The 25,560-nt window shown below is 43.0% G+C and overlaps 1 protein-coding gene across 1 annotated transcript; it reads left to right on the top strand.

Moving 5' to 3' along the window:
• The first annotated feature begins 18,924 nt into the window (after positions 1-18,924).
• Positions 18,925-21,427, top strand: LOC144709474 (putative inactive receptor kinase At5g67200). Its single transcript, XM_078583038.1, has 2 exons — positions 18,925-20,487; positions 20,610-21,427. The coding sequence occupies exons 1-2, from the start codon at positions 19,158-19,160 to the stop codon at positions 21,185-21,187; spliced, it is 1,908 nt and encodes a 635-aa protein (XP_078439164.1). The 5' UTR covers positions 18,925-19,157; the 3' UTR covers positions 21,188-21,427.
• Positions 21,428-25,560: the final 4,133 nt, after the last annotated feature.

The raw sequence follows: 25,560 nt of genomic DNA, 5'->3' as shown, positions 1-25,560 counted from the left end.
CTAAGGGCACAAGTGCCCTTAGGGGGGCTTATACATAGGATCGCCCCCCCCCCCTTTTACAATACAAAAAGAAATATGTTCGACACTTACATTGACAACACAAGACGACACAACAGGCGATGATACGAACACGTACGTGACATGACGAATACCGACTAGACGAGAATGAAAACACAAAGACGACTAAACAAAGAAAGCGAAAAGAAATCAAAAGGCGATAAAGATACAGACGGGCTGTCGACGACGATGACGATGGCTCTATTGACGTCTCCGCTGGAGCAAGCTAGCATGTTCCATCATCGTCTGTTGCTCAATTATGCCCTTTAGAGGCTTCTGATTGTGTTTCCATATGCATTTGTCTCTAGTCTCTTCTCTCCATATGTCCTCAAATCGTCTTAAGGCACCAGCGCCATTAAACCTTGTTATTCATCTACTATGTGTTTATTTTCTGTATTGTGATTTTAAATGGTTTCATTATTTGATCAATTTTCTCTCTTTTTTTTTGTTCCTGTCTTTTTGTAGTTCTTTTTTGAATTTGGTACCAATTATTTTAAACATTTTTTCTGTTCATTGTTTTGCACATTCTTTTATTATTTTCAATTATTTATTATTATGTGACACTTTTTCTATTTTAACTTTTCATAATCTACTTGATAGTTATTACTTAAAATTAGAAATAGCCGCTATAATTTTCTGAAACCTTTAGATTTTGAATTTAAGTAATTTATTTTCAATGCTTTCGTAGATCATTTTATCATCAATTTAATAACTAAATTTCTATTTTCTAACTCAGTTAATCCTTGAAATTCCTATTTTCTGTAGATCATTTATGACTCTATTGTTTATTCCCCAAAATTTTCAGAGACTTTATGAGTTATGACTCTGCCCCTTTTCTTTCAAAATGTCATGTAACTTTGTTTCTTGTTTATTTTTTTCCCAAAATCACAATCTATCAATGTGTTAACATTTTTCCAATTTATCCATTATTACCCTTCAATGCTTTTTAAATTTTACCTATAATCTACAAATGTGACGAGGAAATTTACCCTTAAATATGTTTCCATCTTATTTTACTACCACTTCAATTTTCTAATGGTTTTTATGATGGGTCACTATAATATTACTATATGTATAATATTTTAATTTTAGTATAACCGTAACTTTCTGTTTTTATTGTATCTTAATCCTTTTTTATGTATTTGAAATCAGATTCATCTACTTTAAACTTCCATATTTTAATTTTTAATTCTTTATTCTTATTTTGTTTGTTACTAATGTTTAAAAAATACTGTCTTTTAAACATGAAATATTATTTTGTGCTTTTCTGTTATGCACTTATCTACTTAAGTGTAACTTTTATTCATCAATATGTAACTTGATTTCTCATACTTTAAGTCCCAATTATTCTCTGTAAACCCTCTCAGATTATTTGGCAGTCCTTTGTTAAGTTTTTCAATAATATATAATATTTCTTATTTTATATTGTGGTTCTTCCTTTTTAATTTTATTAAATTATCCAAGTCATATGTTTTACATTTATGAATTTATATTTTATATTACTTCTTTACATTCTCGTAAAATCAGCATGCTGCATTTTTAATTTTTATTTTTATGATTTAATTTTTAAAAGGCTGGAATTTAAAATGATGTTTTAAATTTTTGTTAATACATGGCTTTTTGTTGTATTATTTAACAACAGTTTTTATTAATATTTTCTATTTTCTTGATTTTTAAATTCTTGATCATTGAAATTTAAAGCTAAGATACAGCCCTAAGGATTTCTTATTTACTTTGAATTTCCTTTACAGTTAATGCTATTTATTTATCATGTTAAATTTTGTTCTGTTCAGTTTTTATTCAATTTTATTCTCATTTACTCTTTACTTTTTATCAATTTCTATCTATACTTTACCTTAATACTTATTATTGATTCTTTCTATTCGTTTTAAATTTAAATTTTCAGCTCTTTTCTTGAACATATCAGAATATTATTATCATATGATGATCAAAATACGGGAGTTATTCCAGAATATTTTTTGAAATAGTATTTGGGATTCACATCCACATGGATATTATTTTTTAACCTTTTGAATATCTTGAGAGATGGTATGGGATAATAATATGGAGGTAGCACTACCTTAGAGTCATTATTATATTTAATTATATTTTATATTGTATGATATTTCCCAATGGTTATTCTTTTGACATCTGCAAAGTGACAGAGTCCCCACGAGATATTATCATTTACAAAAAGGAACAGAGATGCCCTTTCAAAAGATTGAGACATCAAAAAATCTCATCCTTCAACTTATAATAAAAAGTGTCAACAGAGCAGTGTAATCACAAATTTATATTCCATTGTAAAGAATCTAAAGCTTCGGTTTGATGGCTTGACTCTAGGGCATAAAAAAGGAACTCACTATGTTCGCCGTTTGATGGGGGACCATCCCACCTTGAGACATATCTTTTATGTTTTTCGCACGCCCGGCATGTATATGTACTTTTTTTCCCCTAAATTGGGCCCCTCTTTAAAACATTTGGGCCTTCTTCCCTTTTTTTCTAAGGGGGAAGGCCCATATTCCCCCTATAAGAAGCGAGGGGTGTCCATCGTTGGAAAAGGAGAACCATGTGAAGAAAAAAATATTTAAAAATGTAGTATTTGATATTTTTAGGTCTTTTTTTGGTTTTAGAGTTGGAAGGAATTACGAAAGTGCCCTCAAAATTAGAGCATCATCGTATCGTCGCCGGAGCACCGTTGCCGCCTTCGCCGGCCCCACCGTCTCTACCGCCGCCATGGTGGGTTTGCCACGCCATCGCTGGAGGAGGCCCCAGCCGCAAGCCACAGCCGTGAGTTGCGGTCCCAGCTGCGAGTGCGGGCGCAACAGCCTGCCCCATGGGCGCCACCGCGAGCAGCGGCCGATGCCGCAAACAGCGGGCTCCGCCACGAGCAGCGGTCGCAGCCGCCGAAGTAGGCCGTAGCCGCCGGAGTGCCCGTAGTGGCTGCCTTGGCCAACCCCAGCCGCCTAGGCAGACCCCGACCGCCTCGGCTGCCCTCATCAGCCGCCTTCAGCTGCCTCGGCTGCCTCAGACATCTCAGGCTGCCTCAGCCGCCTCAAGTTGCCTCGTCTGTCCTCATCAGCCGCCTTGGCTGCCTGGGGCCTCCACGGCCGCCTGGGCACCTCCGGCCACCTCGGCCAACCACCACCACCCTCGGCTGCCCTCGTTGCCTCGACCAAACTCTACCGCCCTCGGCCGCACTTCATCCGCCCTCGGCCGCCCTGGATGCCCGCCCCCCTCAGCCACCCACGGCCTCCCTCGATCGCCCTCAGCCGCTGCCTCGCCTGACCTTCGGTTGCCCTCGGCTGCCCCTTAGCCGCCCTCAGCCACCCTTGGCCTACATGTGCCGTCGTCGTCCGTGGCACCGCGCTTGCCTCCAAGCTCATCGCCACGCCAAACTGCACTGCCACCATCCTCAATACTACGCTCGCCTCTGAGCCCGTCACCGCACTTAGTTGTGCCATCGTCCTTGATACCGCGCTCGCCTAAAAGCCCATCACCGCGCCTAGCTGCGCCGTCACCGTCCTCGCCACCGTGCTCGTCTCCGAGCCCGCTGTCATTTTTACACGTACCACACGCGCGCCTAGTGTTCCCTACAGTAGTTTTGAGGAGAGCAATCGCCGGACGACCCACCGCTGCCCCTTCACCGCCTTGAAGTACATGCCATCGCAGGATGAACCGCCGTCGCCGTCACCGTCATTGCCTACCACTGTCCGCTAGTAGTTAGCTAACAGCCCTAGAAGCGACGCCAGACATCATCGTTGCCATTGTCCGATAGCACCTAGATGCTGCCATCGTATGCTGATGCGCCTTTATGCAGCTCTATACCCGCTGCTATGGTCTCCTAGAGAAGCTTCAAGGGAGACAATTGCCGGATGACATCCTGCCGCTAGTTTACCACCGCGAAGTACATGTCGCTACAGGATATACAGCCGCCGCTCTGCACTGTCGACGCCAGTCTTTGCCGCCTATAGCGAGCCGTAGCCAAGGCTCAACCTGTCACAATTACCAATGCGGCTGCCCTGTCTTGCCGCTCTAACTATCAGCCCTCCTCTCCTTGTGGTGTAACATGAGCCGTTCGATCCCGACACGTCGTGTTACATCACCATTCAGGATTTTAGTCCATTTATTATTTATACTAGATAGACATTGAAGTGGTTACTATCATATAATGTTCACAGATGGGAAGTCACAACTACATAAACAAATGTGTACTTCATCGCATGTCTCCCTTACTAATGATAGATTGATGTCTGAAAATCATGAATGAACTATGTTGACAAGACAGGGTTAACAATGCATTGCATTAACCATGAATGAACTATGTTTGCAATTTTTCTATGGTTAGAAGATTGTTGGAAAATATATTGACAACATCTTGGTAAACATCTTACATGGCTTTGGGCTATAGAAAGAGGTATGGATCTATGGCTTTAACATCTTTCGATTTTAAAAGTAGTTAACAACATTAATGGTGGCGACGACGTCAATGCGTCATCTTCGAACGCACCGCCACCGTCATCCGAGACGCCCTGCATCCTGACTCATCGCTAACATCAGCTGAAGAACCGGCTTGATAACGACCATGTCAACGCACCGGCATCAGACGCATCGACATCAGACGCGTCTCCACATACACATGACACGTCCCTCATCATGACACGTCATCAACGCCAGATCCATAACTGCCCTTTGACGGGAAACGATAACACATCGTCCACTTTATTTTATTATCGTATCTTCTCTTTCCTCCAAGGCCTATATGTAGGCCAATGTTGCAAGAAACATTTGGGTGAATCTATTTTCAAGAATTGAAGTTTTATTCTTCTTGGAAGATTTGCCCTAACCCTCTCCCCTCTCAGGTCGATGCTGTTGTCGCTCGTCGTTGCCACCACCGCCCCTCTTTGCGAAACCACCGCCTGCACTAGCAAATCGCTCGCACAGGCCGCAGCCCGCGCAGGCTGCCACGGCCCGCACAGGCCGCAGCCCGCGCAGGCCGCCGCCACACAAGCCGCAGCCCGCACAAGCCGCCGCCGCCCGCACAGTCCACTGCTCAAGCAAGCCGCCACCGCCCATACAGGCCGGCGGCACCCGCACAAGCCACAGTCCGCGCAGGCCACCATCGCCCGCGTAGGCCGCAGCCTGTGCGCACCCGCCGTGCCCCCGGCCGCCCTCGCAGCCACTTGTCACCGCACATACCGTTTAGGTGTCGAGGTGCTGACCCAAACCCCGCAAGGGGGCGACTCCCCCCTTGACCCCCCACCAACTGACCACTCAGTTGGATCCACGACACCTTGTCGAAGTGCACGTCAAATGTCCCGCCAACGACGCGTCGAGAATTTCCTGCAACCTCTTCACGCACTATCTAGTGCTGAGGTACTTCTACACTTTTTGGTTTCTGTGTTCTTCTTCTTGTGTTCTTCTAGTGTTCATCCACTGCCATCGGATTAGATTGGATTTTGAATCTTAAAGCGACTAGTTGAATAGGTCTTTGCATCTTCTAGCGATCACCATTCGGATTTATTCAACGTGTTGTTTTGTTTTCACCACAGTGGTTGTAAGACATTACTCCTGCCCTCGACAAGGAAAAGGGCTGCACCATCATTATTTTCACCGGATTTAAATCTTCGAATTTGATCGTGTGACATCCCATCCCTCCTCTAGCCACCCTGCATCACCCCGTCATCCCTTAATCATCCTGCATCAATTAATTTATCAATAATCCATCACAATTGATAATGCTCACAATAATGCGACAGCACAAAAATTAACAAAACATGAGTTGAAAAAAGAATCTAGTGGTATGTCACATGTCATGCATGCCACTAAGTTGAAATCAGCTGTGATTGAGAAATTGAAGAGCCTTGTCATTCGAGCATCAACAGTTAATGAAGTTGGCAACAAGGCGCCAGAAGTTAATGTAAGTGTACGTTTTCAATGGACTATTTGCCCCCATTAGGTGAACAATAAACATTTTAGATAAGGTTCCTCATAGGCTTGGGAATTAAACAACCATCTAAAATATATTGTGTTAAAAAAATTACAATAGGATAAGGGCAGACACACTGACAAAGGAATGAAATATTGGAAATGTTAGTAGGATAACTACATGAGAAGAGGGTCTTGAAAAAAGTTCATGAGTATTTATCTAACATATGTGATGAATTATATTCATTGATCAGAGAAGAGTTGGAATCGGTTGAGAGTTTTTGTGGACGCACTATGGCCAATCCATGACGCCACTAAATTACATTGAACTTCAAAGCCAGTAGAAATGTCATGTGGAGTCATTCATCATTGGTAGCATACAGATGGCCTCAGAGAACATGACGGTTCTAGAAACATAAGAAAACAATTATGGGTCATCAATTCAATTAGGTAACCAATACAAAAAAAATGATCATGAAGTTGAGTCAATGTGAGGTTTTGTCAGAGACAAATTATTGATATGTAATGTTACCGCCCCTGATCTTCATAAGTTCATCCATCAAGAGTTTCATAACTATATTTCTATTTGAGAAGAAAAAAGTTACCCAAGATATTGATGGAAATATATGTGGCCGGCAAGCGAATCCCACATTCCACATCTCCTTCCATGTTCATTAATACGACATATTAATTATAGTGCACGTGTGATGCTTATAATGAAGTCCATAAATATATGATCGGACTTAGTGAATTATGATGAGATCGTAATACGAAGATCACTAGTCTTTAAGCAGGTGATCTAAACATTCTTATTCAAAAAATACACGAGAAGGACATCGAAGTATCCAGATAGAATAACAATATCTACCCTCACTCATATGATGAGTATGGCCGGTCCCGTAGCCATTAGTGTGGCAACAGTAAGGATAGAGAGTGGGTGCTCTTCAGTGGAAAGAGTTCACTAAATTGATTCGTACAAATCCCTAAATGGCATTATACCGAACTGTCAATCAGGTTGATTCACGTCATGGTTGTGTAAGTAGTCCTTAGAACTAAGACACATTAGACGTCTTGTGGACGGACTGTTGTACTTTGACTATGGCCAACGAGTCCCTAATCATGGGATTCTAAACGGTCGTAGTTCGGGTAGATCAAGAAGTTCATGAAGACGATTTACTGGTCAAGATGGGATTGTCCATGCTCAGTATAAGAGGTGACAGCTCAAGGAAGATGATGTGATGAAGTCCTTGGCTAAGGCAGTAAAATATCGGAGAAGAGTTTTACGATGATTTCTGAATGCATCAGTACTAACTCGTATGACCAATTAGGGTTTGACAGTTGACCATACCCTAAGTCATCCATGGAGCATCAAGTGGATGAGGGATTATACATACATGGTAACTGATGACAAACAGGTTCCATGAGTGAGTCGATACACACTCCTTTGTATCTTCTAGGACACGAGGTGTAGCTTGGCACCCCACGTGTCTGAGACTTGACCTATCGATTGGTTTAAATTGATCCAACATTAATTAATCTATAAGATGATATAGTTAATTAATTTGGAAGGACAATAGAGGTTATTGGGCCATTGGAGTGGTTAACTAGACTGATACATGGGCCTAGAGGGTCACACGCAAATGGTCTTTTGGACGTCAAAATATATATTTAAGTTTTGGGGATTTTTATGAAAAATACCCACTTAGTATGAATAGGGGAATGCCCTGAACAAAATTCACCCAGATCAGAATTGTTCACGGGCCTTCCCCTTCTTCTCCACTCTCCCCACACCCCCTCTCCATGCCAGATGCGATCGGAACGGCGTAACGACAATGGTGAAGGTAAAACAGGGCTTGTCAAGGATAAGGAGGAGATTCGACGTGCCGAGGATCGCGTGGATACATCTAGAGGCTGCACACGTGAGCAGCTCCACTGGTCTCACTCTGTGATCCAAGAAATCACGGATGCGATCTGTGGAAAGGTACTTCATTTAATGTTTTGTTGATGCCGTTTGATTTGTTCAAGTCTTCCTCTGCAAATTGTTTTCATTTATTCATCCATGTCAAGGCATCTAAAACCCAACAGATAACACATAAACAAGCTGAAGAAAATCTAGAAGATAAGTCACAGCATAGTTTGGAATACTAGGCTTTTTATAATATGTGAAAATTTTTAGGTTATGTGGTATGGTTTGGTGAGTGAAAAACTAGTTTCCAGTGCAACAAAAGCTAAAGATGAATTCCAAATTTATCTTAAAAAGCCATGATTTATGCATCTTTTGTTGGGAACTATTTCTACCTTTGACTTGCTTCCTAGGAGATTTTATTCAATTTGTTCACTTGCCCAACATCTAGAAGTATCCATGAGACTAGAATACTCCAGGATGTCTTCTTATTCTCCAACTCATCATGAAAACCTTGTTGATCACCTAAGCATCAAGAACTACGTGTGAAACGACTGGAAAAAAATAGAGAAAGAAGAAGGGGGGCACCCAAATCTGGCTGCCATGGCACCTAAAATGGGTGCCCTCCCTATTTATACTCATTAGGATTTTAAAAAAAAATCTCATTAATAAAGTATATCTTCCAATGTGCTTTAATCGTGTGTGTGTGTGTGATCATCTAGATCCTTACATCAATCTAGTCAATAACTTTAAAGGCCCAATAACATTTATTAACTGACCTTATTAATTATCTATATCAATATTTCTATATTAATTAATCAAGGATCGATGATCCCAATTGATATGTTAAGTTTCTAGCACGTGAACTGCCCAACTACGCCATGTGCACTAGAAGATAAAGAGTAGTCTTTAAACTCTATTATGGAACATTGTCCATCATCGGTCAACATATATACATAATCCTTCATCGACACATGAGTCCCGAATGACTACGGGTATGGTTAATCATCAAACCCTAATCTGCCATTCAGTCAGTACAAATGCATAAAAATTATCACTACAGAATGCCTTTTTCAATATCCTCACTACTCAATATCCTCCTAATTAATGGCAGACAACCTCGTCTAGACCACTCAATCACCTATGTGTACTTCTTACTATATTCAAACTAAGACTTGTTTGAATCCTATGGCTAAAGACTTGTAAGCCATAGTCAAAACATAAACATCTATCCACGAGATGTCTTTGGTGTCTCAGGTCTACAAATCACTTACACAACCATGACTTATATCGACCTGATTGAAATTTAGGTAAAAAACGTTCATGGGTTCATACGTATCAATTTAATAAACTCTTTTTCAAAAGAGCACTAACCATCTATGCATAGTGTCTGCACACTAATGGCCACAAAATCAGCCATATTTATCATAAAAGTAGGATAATAAAGTATCATTTGATCTGTATAATTCAACGTCAATATTGACTATCCATTAAATAAGAATATTTAGAATACATGTTGAAAGACTAGCGATCACTATTTTATGATCTCATCATAATTCATTAGACCATTGTACATACTCATGGACTTATTCAAACATTCCATGAGAAAACTAATGAATGAATATTGCTTTCAATGAACTTAAATGAAACATGGTAGTGTGATTGGCTCAACGACCAAACATAATGTCTTAATTTTTTTGAAATCTGCGAGTGTTGCCAATGAGTACCTCTACATTTGCACCACTATCACACCCTCAAAGTGTCTTCTCTAGGGGGATGATCATTGATACGTAATAGATATCTTCTAATACCTCCACACTTATTATGTTATGACGATCAAAGATAACTTAAAGTGTGCCTTCTGTAGGGGGATGATCATTGACATGCATTAGGTACATATGTTACAATGTTCTTTGTTGAGAACGAGGCTGATGGAGACATGGAAGATGAGTACAAATAATAAGTGGATGAATGAAACTTTAACTTTAGTTTCTTTTTAATGCTTTATACTTACTTTTAAATTTTGGAAGTGGATTGTCTTTTCATTCTGTTTATTTTTCATGTTTGGATTTTCTAGTATTTCTTTTAGACTTTTTATAATGTGATGTCCTCCCCCTTTCTTAGCATGTCAATTGGATCTGAAAGACATCTAGTGCTTTGACTTTTTTTAAGGCAAAGTCTTTTTTATTATTCTTAAGATATTTTTACTTAACACTCGTAACTAAATTGTTTTTTCCAATCTCATTGTAGAGCTCAAGATGAAAATATACCAAGATTCAATTTAGTGGTCCATGCTCAAGCAAAAGCCCTTAGGGGCATGTACTTTCAGGCTCCCTTCGAGAGCAGTGCTTGAGCCATGTTCAAAGAAATACCCTAAGAGGAAGGAAATACAGTCGTTAGAATAGCGGCGGCAACTTGCGGGAAGCCCTGAAAATATCATTAGAGGGAAAGCATATGTTGATCGCAGTTGATGAATGTAAGAGAATAAATGAAGGTGCCATGATAGAGGAATATGGTCACATCTGTCCTTGGATTGTCTGTGGCAGCAGTGAAACAGCTATAGCAAGACAAGTTGCTCACTCTACGGCTCAAGGACCTGGACTACAAGGAAAACAGCTTGAATTGAATGTTGAGAGTCCTAACCATGTTTCGCATAAGGCCCCCCTAATGCCAATAACCCTAATGTGCACTCATTTTCCACAGAAAAGATGATAATACCATTACTCATGGCTAGTCACCAACAACAATTCTCAAAGACAAGTATATGTTTTACATTATATGATAGTGATGTCAGACGTTGTCTGCAATGTCATCCGGTCGACGCCGAATATGATGGTTTGGTGCCGATATGTGATGATGGTATCGAACGTCGACAGTGTCGCCATCCGACGGATGAAACCCTAACGGGTTATGTAACTACGATGTGATGAGATGCATCCTACGTATTGTACATGCAGGCTCCGACTCAAGGGAGACGCCGAGCTCCAAGCTTGGACGGGGGTCGCCAGGTGATGGCGACAGTAGCCTCTTGAACCTCGTCGAAGCAACGAAGGCATCTACAGCCGAACGGAATCTATCCGTAGGGCTCGCACGTAACGGATGTACTCGTCCGTACCGGTAAGACACGCAATGATCGTAGTTCTCACAATTCGTCCTCTCTCACCTACCTAGCCCAGGCGCAGTGGAATCAAGACGAAAATATACTCCAAGTGGTAAATAAATGAGCAACGGGAGAGAACAGCGTACCTCGTCGGCGATTGCTCATAGTGCAGTGTCGTCGACAGTCAGCGGCGATTCAAAGCGCGTGGGGCGGAGAGTTGCCAGAGAGATCACGGTGGCCTGTTAGGTGGAGTAGCATTGGAGCCCTTCGTAAAGGTCGGCAGAAGACTCATTGAAGACATCCTGTGCTCGGGGCGATGACCTCTTAGGGACGGTGAGGAATGGCGCCCCGTGGCGTCGCTCGTCGAGACATCGAGGGTCGGCAACGATCAGAGGGGCGCAGGGCGCGGGGAGGAGTCTGGTGACGGCGCCCAGTGAGGTGGCGGCGCGGGGCAACGGCGTGCCCGGTGGTGGCGTCCGGCGCCAACGGGTGCAGCCGCCCTAGTAGTTGCGCCTACTCCGGTGGCTGCGGAGACGCCCGGCGTTTGCAGTCAGCTGGGGCGTTTGCGACCGCTCCAACCATTACGGCCGGTCCGGCGGCTGTGGCGGCGCCGCTGTTGCGGGCGGCACCCGCTGGTCACGGCGATGCTCGCGGCTGGCGGCAGCGCCGCTATCGGGCGGCACCTGCCTCTGGCGGCGTAGGCGCCGCTAGTCGCGGTGGCGCTCGTGTGGGCGGCGGCACCTGCGTTGGCGACGGGGCCCACGTGGGTGGCGACGCCCGCCTCTGGCGGCGTAGGCGCCACTTCGGGCGGCGCCCGCCTCTGGTAGCGTAGGCGCCGCTTCTGGCGGTGCTTGCTGGTCTGGGGTGGTCCGACGACGGTCGCGAGGCGGCGCGGTGGCGGCGCGCCCACGGCAGCGACAACCTAGGGCTCTGAACGGAGCCGTAGAACAGGCGCACGGGTAGGACGGAACGGGAGTGAACCCTCCCTATTCCGTTCTGCACGTTCTCTCTCCTTCTTTTTTCCTTCTTTTTCTTCCTTTTCTCTCCTTATTTTTGTATTTTCTAAATGTGGGACCAAAGATAGGCTAAAAAACAACTCTTCTCTTCCTTGGTCTAAGAATTTAGGGCACCCATCTCCTCCATTATATAAGGGAGGAGAGTGTGCCCCTAAGTGGGCCTTAAAGGGTCCATTTGGGGAGCCCTTATAAATGGGCTCCCCCTTACAACATAGAAGAAAACAAAGAAGATAAACAGGGGAAATTAATGGGGAAATAAGAAGAGAAAAAGGGGAGAGGCAAGGGGGGAGGGGTTAGAGAGAAGCCCATCCCCCTCGACGTCAAACGACAGACGGATGAAAGACGTTGCAAATGCGATGAGACACGATGAAAATGGGACAGACGAGAACGGAAAATAGACAAAAACATGAGAGAGAGAGAGACGAGAAAATGGAAAGGTAACATGAGCAGCTTCACCCGGTCTTCAACATCGAGGGCGCGTGGTGCGAAACATGTCAATGACGACTTTTGATGGCGTATGCCATCAGATAGTCCAAGGCAGTTAAAGCTGATAGCAATCAATATCTATAAAAATTATAATGGGTTAATATCACGTGACAGTCCAAACTACGTCGAAAGTCTGTGATCTAACCTTAGCTTTTTTTTTGGTACGGTATATCCCAAACTCACTAAGTCATCTACGATATATCCTGGTGATGACGTGGAGTCCATCGTGGCTGCCAGGTGGATCGTCGACCAGTTTTTGACCTAGTGGAACCCACCTGGCAGCCACGCGACTCCACATCATCACCAGGATATATCGACCTGCCAAGGGTTTTTGGGTAAGAGAGAGAGGGGCATTCTAGAGAGAGAGAGAGAGAGGCGGGCTTGAGAGAGAGAGAGAAGGAAAGAGAGGTTCTAGAGAGAGAAAGAGAGGTGTTCTAGAGAGAGAGGCATTTTGTAGAGAGAGAAAGGTAGAGAGAGAGGCACTCTAGAGAGACCCGACCAAATCGAATCGTGCAGGAGAGTGCGGTTTATCAAGGGTTCAAGGGAGCGAGCGGGCCTCGGCGGCCGGCGGCGGAGGTGGTTTCCCACCCATAGTCGTGGGCCAAAGGAGAAACACTCTAACCGCCCCTTGCGCTGATGACGATGATACCTCCCTTGTGCTCGAGGACGACGTCAAGGTGTGGCCCTCCTCGGCACAGTACCAAGGACGCCACCCTCTTCATGGTGTCAAAACGTCCTTGTTCTTGAATGTGACTGCGAGAATGTCTCTCTTTCGTCCAGGTGATCCGTAAGGAGACAGATGCAGGTGAAAGGCTCGCCGTATGAAAGCATTCTCGCGGCGTTCACAGGTAAAATAATTCTCCATAATTCTGCATAATTCTACATAATTCTGCAAAATTCTACGTTACTTGGTCTCACATTTGAAAAACTATTGAATTGCATCTGTTAATTGCGCAGAATCAACTTACCAGAGCTGAGGATAGATGTTTCTTTGTTTGTTTGTTCTGCCTGTGTAGGGATTGTGGAGTGTGGTGGTGTGTTCGTGGTGACCGGTGGGTTTGTGCCTAACGCACTCAAAAGGAGAATTGAGCCAAAATGCTTAGCTGAGAAAGTGTCACAACTTGAGGACCTGATGTGATCACTCGCCGTCCATTTTGACAACGTGTGTGGCAAGATTTTTAATTTTTAGGGTCGGGTTTATGCCCAATTGTGTAAACGTTTGATTCCTCCTGTTTGGTGGTGCACCATGTTGGATGAGATTATTGAAATTCCCAAAGAGAGTGGGAGGCAAAGAGATAGATGGAGAGGGAGAGGGGAAGACCCAAGGACCCGAGCATTGATGTCATCATTGGGGGGCCTACTCTTGGTACTATAGTTGCATTCCAAAAATAAGAGAACAAATTAGAGATTTTCCAAAAATAAGAGACTCCCTCTGCGTTTTCAATTTGGAGAAGAAGATTCGAATTCAGCTAGATGAGGCTAGCTTGGACGTTCGGCTGTCTCTCTCTATCTTTGCATCTATCACTATCCCTCTCTATCATGTTTCATCTCTAAGTATTTCACTGTCTTCTTTATTTTATCTCTTTGTAAATGTTTATTAACTCTTCTTTCTCTTTATATCTTTTGCTTACTTCTTTACGTTTGTCACTGTCCCCGTCTATATAAAGATATAACTACATGTGAGGAATCGATATGAAGAGACAAAAGAGAAAGAGATGCCTCCACTTTTTGACTAGAAGAAAGTAAAGGGCATTAATTAACATTTCGTGTTGGATAGTCACGATCACCCAAACTTGGTCTATAAGACCAAGTTTCGCTTGTGCCTTTTCAAAAATTTGTCTGTAGATGCCAATCATTGGTTCATTTGCGCCATCTACTTCAACATGTGGGGGTTTTGTAGCTCCTTGTCATCCATGCATGATTCATCAATACATGTTAATTCTTTTACATTGAATAAACTTCAAAGCATGTAAACAAAGTTAAACAAAAAATTCAATCTGTACTTGGCCTGCAGCTCCTCTCCTTGTTTGGGTGCATGTCGTTTGATTATGGCCAACTTGGTGGCAAAGAGAGCACCTCATTTGTACGCCTTTCTTGGATAATATTTGACCTTTAAGTTCTTTCTCACTGAAGTCAATTCTTCTCTTTTGCTTAGGCCTTCCAGGTTGTTTCTTCACGAGAGGAGGGAATACATAGTTCCCTTCAACTTCAGTCCACAAGTTTCTTCCATTCATTGGTGGGATACCATGTTTATAATCTAGCTGATATACATTTTTCTTCAACCAGTCAGAGACAAATCTGTCAGGGTCCTGCTTGATCCAGTGAATGCAAGCAATAGCATGGGAGCAAGGAATGCCCCTTATATTCCAATACCTGCAACTACAGCTTTTCTTGGGTAAATCAATCACAAATCTGTTTTCGAAGTCTGTAACTTCGAATTGATACTGGCCTGCATGTCTAGGTGTGCATGTCCTAGACTTCAACTTGTTCTCTTCCACCAACTTTCTTACCCAAGGGCATAATGGATCACTTCTACCAGAAAATAACTCCCTTTTCTTCACTATCCTCTCCATGACAAGAACTCTAATATCTTCTAGCATGTCTATGATAGGTTTTGACCTAGACTGTATGATATAATTTTGAAGCACTCACAAACATTATTACCGATCACCTCACATTTTGGCGACTCACTGATGTAAGCCCTGCAAAACTTCTTTATGCCTATATCCCCAAAGTCATGTGCGGCTTGTTGTTTCAATGTGCTCATCTGTCCCATGATGCTCTGGAAATCTTGATGAGTCGTGCACTTCACATCATTCCAAAATAGGTTCTTCAGTATACCAGTGGAATGCCCCTTCTTCTTCCAGTTTACATAAATATGTCTGGAACAATTCCTATGCTCCACATGTGGTAACAGATATGCCACTACATTTTCTAGCCCCTGCACAGTGTGAGAGACCATCAAGCTATTAGTGCAATAAATTAGTTCCACATTAATCAATGAGACTTCAAAGAATTATAATATTATGAACGAGTTAGTTATGTACCTTCTGTTGATCGCTTATAATCGTCCACCCATTACCGTCGGAAATTCCTAAATCTCTCATTAGCAGTTGAATAAACCAAGTCCAAGAATCTCGATTTTCCCCTTCAACCACTGCCCAAGCAATAGGGAACATTTGATTATTACCATCCTTGACCACAGCACTCAACAATTGACCTCCCAGTTCGATCTTCAAAAAGCATCCATCCAAACCAATGACTTGTCGGCAACCTTCAAGAAAACCTGTTGCAAGTGAATCAAAGCATATATAGAGTCTCTTAAACCTAACCAAAGAATCAGGAATGTCTCTATCAAGCACCATCTCGAAAGTACTACTCTTATAAACCTTCTTTAACTCAGCAAGATAAGTAGAAAGCAAGTGATAATGTTCATTCAATGATCCTGCAAGTATCTTGCGCGCCGCAGATCTAGCTCTATAACAGGTATGCTTTGAAACTATGATTCCAAACTGTTAGTTTATTTCTCTCATCATATCTACCACCTTCCAATTCCTATGCAGTCGAATTTTTTCTACGAAGTGGTTTGCAATCCAATGATAATCGGTTTGTCTATTCCTCGGAGCCCTACTGCACCTATGAGTATCATTTAGAGTCTTCACAACAAAAGCCTCCTTCATACCATCCCAACTAGCATATATCCTCCATGGGCAATCTTCATTGCAAACAACTTCAACTTTTTGCTCACCAGACTTTAAAAACCTGATGTTGAACCCAGCCCATATAGCATGGTTCTTCAGAGCTGTCCTAAATTGAGAAGGTGATTCAAATTTCATGCCTAATTGAAATATAATCTTCTCCATGGGGCATCTAGGATCATACTTTATGCCCCTGTGGACGTTCCTGCTATTGTCACCCTCATCATCAGACTCATTGGGAGTGAATATCTCATCATCCGAATCAGCGTACTCACTATGATTTCCATCAATAGACACTCGTTGCTGAACTTCTTCTTTTCTATATCCCCGGCCAGCAGATTCATCCTTCCATTCTTCACTTGAATATCCATCGGGATCACTTGTATACACATCAATGTCCCCGTTTTCTTCACGTGGATTATATTCCGAATCTGCATCACTTTCATAAATAGAACCAAACACTCTTCTCTCGTCATCAGCCCTATTAAAGAAAAAAATGGGAAATAGTAACTGATGCATGTAATATATTTAAATTCTCGAGGGAAAACTTACATTCTTTTACACTTTGACTTGTGAGACAACCTAAGAGAAGCATAGTGAGTGAGCGCACCATTGCACGATGAAGAACCAGACCTTAAATCCGATCAGACCTTAAATGATTTGGAATGCGAGGTTTCAAAACTATAAATAAACATAAAAAAGAAGTAAAAATAAATAAAACTGAACTACATTTTATAGAAATAATAACAAAAAGCAATAGAATAAAACAAAATCAAGCAATAGAATAAAAATGAGAAATTTAGTTTTTTAGACAGAGGGGTCAATTTAAGAGAGAGGGAGATAGTTTTGAAAAGATGAATAAATTTTAGAGAGAGAAACAGAGAGTTTGATTATGATTATTATATGACACATTATTATTGTTGGGATGTTGAGGCCCGTTAGCGAGGTTCAGTAGTGCTATGGTTGTTGATCGATCTGTTATCCGAAGAGGACAATGCCAACATCAATCTCAATTCACAAGATACAGAGAACTAATTTCTCACTGCTCCATCGTTGTCCTCTAATCCATGAATGCAATGTCATGTTCCTTTCCATATTGAATCAAAAATTCTTAAGCCAGTGAAGCCGAAAATCAACTCGTCAGAAGATAAAATAATAAAAAATTCAACATCGGGGTATACCTATGAGAGCCCATGACAAAATCGTAAGTCCGGCAGTGAAGGACTGAGAGGCGACTCTTCGCAATGAGAAATTAGAGGGAAAAGTTGAATTACAGTCCACCGATAAGTTATGGAAGAAACGAACAGAAATTACATCCACTCTACGTCAGGCGAGATAATAAGAAATGTATTGAGAAAGGTGAAAAAGAACCAAATTTTGCCTTGAAAATGATTCATGGGTGTGATGAGGACAAAATCCACAGAGATGCACGAACGTAATTGGAAAAAAATTAAACAAATGCTCTTCACAGATGACGAAATACAAGGGTCGATTGACTTTACCAGGTTACCGCCACCTTCAAGCAATCAGAAAACTGCCTTGTGAAGATTGAACCACGGTCGACCATTTAGGGAAGAAAGTCGACGGTGCTCCAATCAAAAGAAAATGGAGTAAAACAACCTTCGTGAGAGAAGGATGGCTTGTAGGATCGAACAGCGGCGTTCGAAGCAGGGTAGAGTGAAGGATAATCTCCGTCGTAGAGTGAAGGAAAATATGGCCCCTCTCCCCTCCCGCTCGCTCTCGTGAATCCTTGATAAACCTCGCTCTCTTTCTCTCTCCCCCCCTCTCACTCTCTGTTCATATATTTCCCGCACTCTCCCGCGCGATTCGATTTGGTCGGGTCTCTCTAGAGTGCCTCTCCCTCCCTTTCTCTCTCTACAAAATGCCTCTCTCTCTCTAGAATGCCTCTCTTTCTCTCTCTAGAACCTCTCTCTCTCTTCTCTCTCTCTCAAGCCCGCCTCTCTCTCTCTCTAGAATGCCCCTCTCTCTCTTACCCAAAAATCCTTGGCAGGTCGATATATCCTGGTGATGATGTGGAGTCCAGCGTGGCTGCCAGGTGGGTTCCGCCAGGTCAAAAACTGGTCGACGATCCACCTGGCAGCCACGATGGACTCCACGTCATCACCAAGATATATCACAGACGACTTAGTGAGTTTGGGATATACCGTACCAAAAAAAAGCTAAGGTTAGATCGCTGACTTTCGACGTAGTTTGGACTATTAGGTGATATTAACCCAATTATAATTTGGACTACATTTAATGCCTCTTCTCTAGCTGTATCATAGTGATTATACTTTGTTAGTTTGTCATCATAACGATAAGGGAGAGGACTCTACAGAAAATTACTCGGTCAAATCATCCGTTCTATCATCAGATTCTTCATCAAATTACATCAGTTTCTCAACCTCCTTAAATTTCTGCCTGTGATCTCTTGTCAAACCCTAAACAAATATTCCAGTGAAGGGACAGAAAGTGGTAAAACAAGCAGCATTAAAGGTGTGGTAAAAAACCAGACGCGAGAGAGAGAGAGAGAGAGAGAGAGAGAGAGAGAGAGAAAGAGAGAGAGAGAGAGCAAGCGTCTGTTCATGACACCCCCCCATCCCGCTCCTCCATGTGACCTGACGCAACTTACCTTTCTCTCTCTCTCTCTCTCTCTCTCTCTCTCTCTCTCTCTCTCTCTCTCTCTCTAAATATATACACATCTTCTTCCTCGCTATTCGTCTTTGTCCACTCCAGCCGACGCCAGCTGCTGCCCATTTACCCTTTCTCCTTCCTGCTCCTCGTTCCTCAGGAGCTCCTCTCCGGACCCATCTCTCTCTCTCTAGAGATGGCAAGCTAGTCGAGCTTCTCCATCTCCAGCCATGGCGACGCCAGCTCCCACGGTCATCATCTTCATCTTCCTGCTCTCTCTATCCCCAGACACGGCAGCCTAGCAAAAACCCACTTCCCCAATCTCCCCATCTCCTATCATGGCGGCTCCCCTTTCCCCTTTCTCTCTCCCAACCCTCCTCCTCCTCTTCCTCCTCTTCTTCTTCGCTGAAGGCGCGGGGCCGGCGCCGGCGCCGAGCGGCGGCGGCGCCGCCGCCGACGCCGCCGCGCTGCTGGCGCTGCGGTCCGCCATCGACCCGGACCGCGGGCTAGCCTTCCGCGGACCGGGGCCCTGCCGCTGGCCCGGCGTGCGGTGCTCTCCCCTAGCCGGGGAATGGCGCGTGACCCATCTCGTCCTCGAAGGCCTGCGCCTCCGCGGGCCCTTCCCGGGCTCTATCCTCGCCCGTCTCGCCCAGCTCCGCCTCCTCAGCCTCAAGAACAACTCCCTCTCCGGCCCCGTCGGCGACCTCTCCTCTCTCTCCGACCTCAAAGCCCTCTTCCTCTCCCGCAATCGCCTCTCCGGCCCCTTCCCCCTCTCCCTCCTCCGCCTCCACCGCCTCCGCTCCCTCGACCTCTCCCACAACGCCTTCTCCGGCCCCATCCCCCCTCTCAACCAGTCCTCCCTCGCTGCCCTCGACCTCTCCGGCAACGCCTTCTCCGGCCCCGTCCCTGCCACCGCCCCTCTCCTCCGAGCCGGCCCCGCCGCCTTCGCCGGCAACCCGGGCCTCTGCGGCCGCGTCGTGGCTAGGCCGTGCCATGGCCCCGCCTCCTTCGTCCCCTCCCCGGCCCCGGCGCCGTCTCCGGCCACCAACACCCCGGCCGGGCTCGCGCTCCAGCCGGGGAGCCGCCGCCGCCATCGAATTGCCGCCGCTGTCGGCGTGGCAGCTGGCGCCGTCCTCGTCATCGGGGCGGCGGCGGTGTGCGGCGCCCTCGCAAGGCGGCGGCGAGGGCGGCGCTTCCGGCCCGTGAAGCTGTCGTCACCGCGGGCCGCCGGGCTCAACAAGGGAAAGACTCAGAGCACGGACGGCGGCCAGGGGCTGCTGTTTGACAGTGGAGGGGAAGGGGAATTGGAGGAGAGGAAGACGATGGCGGCGCCGGGCCGGGGGAGGGGGCTCGTCTTCTGCGCTGGAGAGGCCGCGGCGTTCACGGTGGAGGAGCTGATGAGGGCGGCGGCGGACATGATGGGGAAGGGGACTGTGGGGAGCACTTACAAGGCTGTGGTGGCAGAGGATCTGACTGTAAGTGTGAAGAGAGTGGACCAAGGGAGGCTGTCTCTGGCCGGGAAGGAGGCCTTTGAGCTCCAGATGGAGGCCGTCGGGCGGCTCCGCCACCCGAACCTCGTCCCGCTCCGCGCCTTCCTTCAGGCCAACGAGGAGCGCCTCCTCGTCTTCGACTACCAGCCCAATGGCAGCCTCTTCTCCCTCATCCATGGTAACCTCTCCTCCAATTCTCCACTTTCTCCACTTTCTCCATCTACAATTGAGAATTCTAATGGCTGAATTTGGCTAGTTTCAGAATAAAGAGTGATAAGAGGTCTGTGGTTTTGCTTTCAGGGTCAAAGTCAGCAAGGTCCACTGCCTTCCACTGGACCTCCTGCCTGAAAATTACAGAGGATGTGGCACAGGGGCTGGCTTGCTTCCATCAGACCTCTGGGCTCGTCCATGGCGGCGTCAAGTCCTCCAATGTCCTCCTTGGGAATGATTTTGAAGCCCGTCTCGTTGACGGCGGCCTAGCCCAGCTTATCGAGCCCTCCGGCGACGGCAGCGGCACCGCCTTGGCTTACCGAGCCCCAGAGCTGCTCGGCCGCGGCAGCAAGGTCACAGCCAAGGCAGATATCTACGCCTTTGGTGTGCTGATCCTGGAGCTCCTGGCTGGGAGGCCGCCGCCGCAGGTGCTGCCTGGCTCGCCGGAGGGCCTGGCGGCGTGGGTGCGGTCGGGCAGGGACGACAGCGCCGCCGAGGACGAGAGAGTGATGATGCTGATCGGCGTTGCCATTGCTTGCGTACGGTCATCGCCGGAGGGTCGTCCCACTGCATGGCAGGTCTTGAAGATGCTTCAGGAGGTGAAGGAAGCTGATGCTGATGATGAAGCAGATGTATCCATGGATAACGGTGAAGGTTCAGCCCAGTAGAGTAGCACATTCAGAACTGCTACTTCTTGGCAGAAATTTGAAGGAGAGCAAACCAAGGAAGGCCACAAGATCTCTGTGTGCTTTGCCATTGACAATTCTTTAGTTTGACAGAGGCTACCTACCCTTTCTTGATATGTTTATTCCTGGGGTTGACTTCATGAAATGATGGTGGAGATGGAATTTTGAAAATTATTACGGAACATTTTTGAGGATTATTCTATACTTTTGGTATTCCAAAAACTTGCAATCTCCATGTGTAATGTAATTAAAGGATACTAGGTCCATACATACTGTTGGGTTCCAATCTGTGTGCCCTTCTTTTGCCCAATTTCTTTCATTATTGCTGGTTGTTTGTATATCTTTTCACAAGTATTCATCTCATGGCTAAGATAATGTTATTGCTATGTTCTGCTCTACCTTCCCATGTCTTCCATCTTCAGAGGTCTCGGATTGGGTGGTGCCACTGGCAGCATTGCTCCTTTCTCAATTTTTTAATAAAAATTTCCAAGAGCAATAAAAAGTTCAAAACGCAGATAACTTTTGTTAAGACATGTTTTACATGTTGTACATGTAAAGCTATGTGATATTCTACAAATCCCAAAGCTATTTGTGACTTACGGATTCTTTGACATTTTGGTCACATATCTTCCGTTGTGTTGTGGTCTGCCTCCCACTGTATTCAATGAACATCTTGGATTGGGTTCGTTTCAGGTTTGTTAATTTATCAAGTATAAAACATGTGAAATATTCCCTCTCAATTAAATATGAATTGCAATCCAGTAAATAATAAAAAATATATCTTTATCTGAGTACAAAACAATTACATGCTCTTGTCTTGGTTGTCTGAGTGTCAATTACTTCGGTATTTGTGCATTGATAAAAAAGGTAAAGGATAACATTATTTATCCCTACCTCAATCTATGACTTTAAATCTATCTTTGTACGTAGAGAGTGAAGATTTAAGATCAATAATATCATATTTTTAACTATGTTTTTATTCCTTGTTCTTTCTGCCTTGGCTTTTTTTCCTTCAGTTCTTCTCAGAGTGAAGGCCTGGTAGCATGAAGGAGGTGGATTGAGGAGTGAAGGTAGTGGAAATGCTAACATATATGCGTTGCACTAAAAAAAGAAATTTAACAGCCAAAATTACACTTTTGGGGTTAAAACAGCTTAAATGTGGCAGTCCTAGTGGACAATGTATGGGTTCTGTCAGGAAAGATTTTGATTGTAGATAAACAAAATCCTGCATGCAGTTATAATGATATGCATTCATCCTATGGTCATCTCTCCAGCACAATACAATCATATTAATCACCATAATTTGAAAGAGTAATGTATAACTTAAGGATGGAATATCACAATTGGTAATACCTAAGAGGGAGTTTTTAAGGCAGGGAAGTTGGCCCAGCCCCCACAAATCAGGAATGCAGTGTTGTGAAACATGTGGACTTCCAAATGGTACATAAACTGGTCTTCCATACAATAGACAATATTTCTGAAGAAGAGATTGTAACTTGGTACAGTATCAACGTAAAAAATTAACTAGACTAGTGTGTCATATAATATTTCATTTCTTAGTCCAGGAACATAAATTGATGTCTATCTGAATAACCTTTCTATGTGGGACAAGCTTTTCCATCTTCCTCTCAATTTTGAGAACACATATACACATTATGTGGTACAAGACATCAAAACTTGTGTCTCATAAATATTCCTTATACATTCATTTGAGATAAATTCTCTGGTGCGTCATACCAAGGCAAGTGTGAGTGAAATTCTCCTCAATGTGTCTGTAGCATTAAACACATGTTCATCTTTTCCGTTTTTCCTTAAACACATGGCCTGAAAAGGTAATTCTCCTCAGTGTGTAGTTTTGGTTAATGTGAGTTAAAAAATGATGGGCCCGAAATTTATGTTTTTATAAATTTATATAAGTCATTTGCAATAGAGTCATTGCATTTAAGATGTGAAGCCCATCTTCACCTAGACCTTGAAAGAAACTTTAGTCCACATGTGTGAAATATTTTTTTCTTTTTATATGTTATATTCTTGTTATCTTCATTGGATGTTATAACACATGCTACTTAATTATAGTACTGCTATTTTTTATATATTGCGGATATCATAAATGATCTGCGGCAGAAAAAATATTCCACCAAAGTCTTAGTGTCTCTCCTATGTAATTTTAATATTCAGTGAAGAGTTACTAGGAGTCAACATCCTGGGCTTGGTGCATCATTAATGTGTATTTAATGTCAACACAGACTTTAAATTCCAAAGCACGAAAATTTCATCAAATAGGAAATCCATTATCATATAAAAATATAGCATATTTCCAATCGTTCAAAAACATTAAGCTCTATGAAATGTTTCTCCCCATCAGCCAACAACTTTGAAGAGACTTGACACAATTATTGTAAAATCATATAAAAATTACTCTTCTCTTGGATCAAAACGCCATAGGCTGATATTTTTACATTATATGTTTAATTTTTAATCAATAAAAATTTCATATTACTTCATTATTTGACGCATCACCATTCCATGTTTTGATTGGATTTAAGTTGAAATTTCCTGGTATATCCCAAATGATACATGTTTAGGATTGTTTTAGTTATTTGAATTGGTATTTTGCATGTCACTAAGGCATGAAGGGTAAATACGAGTGTTTTATGTGTCTTAATCGGTCCACATGTTTTGAAGGTAACCATTGAAGGTAAAAGCATAAAACCTTTTTTAATGAAATAATATATGATTTATTTGTGTGCTTGAAGGAAAAGTCATTGTGTGAATCCAAGATAAAGGGGAAGAAATATGTCTTCTTTTGAGCTCTTAGAGATCCGCTTGAAATATTCAGCAAGACTGTTTTACACATCAAGGAAAATCTATATTAATGAAATTCCCACATCTGTGTCCTGAACTTAAGATGCTCTCATAAAAAAATTGAGTTACAAAAACGCAGTATGTTCAATTAAAGGCCATTCTGTGCTCAAAGGATTAGGATTATCAACCTAGGAGATTCACATGACGTTTTATATAGATCATGAGCTTTGTATTGACAGTATTATTGTTTGAATTTTGGCAACCAAGAGTAGTTCATATGTCATATTGTGCATCTGGTTTACCGTTCTAATCTTATTTGGTAATACACTATATGAAAACAAAAAAAAATTAAATCCCTGACTTTTTATATGTGAACCTATGATCCGTTCTTTTACAAGATTATATGCCACTGTTAGCATTCTTTTGTAATAAAATTGTGACAATCAAATTGAGTTTGACCATGGTATTATCCTTGAATTTTTTTGAGATATGTTAGTGATCAATGCGATTACTGAAATTAATTTTTAGGTTTTTATTGATGATATTCAAATCATTATTTGTATTTTCATAAATTTTATCCTCAGATTTATTTTTAAAATATTAAGATATCAAAAATAACTGATCCTCTTTAGGTGTCATTTGAATTGATACTACGGAACATAAATGTCATGAATAGTTACCTTCGAGTGAACTGGAAGAAAAAAGATCACTGAGAAACTGAGAGACGACAAAAGGTCAGAGATCAAGATAAAATTTTGATATTCATCTCCTCTTAGTAAAAACAAGGAACAAAGTTTTCCTCTAAGGCTGAAATTCTGTCTGGGATGAGGGAGTACGAAGGTGGATGTCGCCACAGAAGAGATGTGAGAGGCGTAGTTGAAGATGCAATCAATTTTGAAGATTATAGGATTCATTTCAAGACCTACAAGCGCAAGGACATGAATCATTCAACATTGTGTAGAAAATGGATTTCTAGTCAGTGCAATGACTATCTAGTGAAGCTTGGTATAATACCAATGGAGAGTGAAAAAGCCTATATTTAGATAGCTCATGTGTTTGGACTGTATGTAGGCCGTTGGTAAATGAAGATTTGTGAAGAAGAATCTGCCCAAGCGAGGAAAGAAAAAGGTTCAATTATTTGGATATTAATAAAGTAAAAATATTTTAAATGTAGACAACCATATTACATAATCAAATCCTTTATTACATAATCACTAGTTTTTTTTAAGAAACAAGGATGTATCATGTATTATTCCAACACATGCTACGTTATTTAATCGCCATAATTTCCAAATATGTGGAGTCCAATTACCAGGCTCATTAGATGATATTTACTATGGTTTGAATGTATGCTCTATTTTACATTATTAACTTTTCTGGGCTAATTAATTTATTGAAAACAAAATCCACCAGTTTTTTCCCCTTCTCTACAAAAAAACAAGAGGTTAAATTTTCATTTAAAGGAAAATGGGTATCTTGATGTCAATAAGATTAGTTTGTTGGTATTATAGTACTTAAGACTTGGGAATGTAATTTGGAGCCTGTCATCT

The sequence above is a fragment of the Wolffia australiana genome, chromosome 11 (genome assembly GCF_029677425.1).
Source record: "Wolffia australiana isolate 7733 chromosome 11, ASM2967742v1".
NCBI classification, from domain to species: domain Eukaryota; kingdom Viridiplantae; phylum Streptophyta; class Magnoliopsida; order Alismatales; family Araceae; genus Wolffia; species Wolffia australiana.
The sequence above is the reverse complement of the archived record's forward strand: the minus strand, read 5'-3'. Positions and strand labels throughout refer to the sequence as shown.

Excerpts from the sequence above, each read along its gene's own strand:
- LOC144709474 (XM_078583038.1), top strand. The coding sequence starts at position 19,158 with ATGGCGGCTCCCCTTTCCCCTTTCTCTCTCCCAACCCTCCTCCTCCTC. Across the intron at positions 20,488-20,609 it reads CCTCTTCTCCCTCATCCATG|GGTCAAAGTCAGCAAGGTCC; the intron begins GTAACCTCTCCT and ends TTTTGCTTTCAG.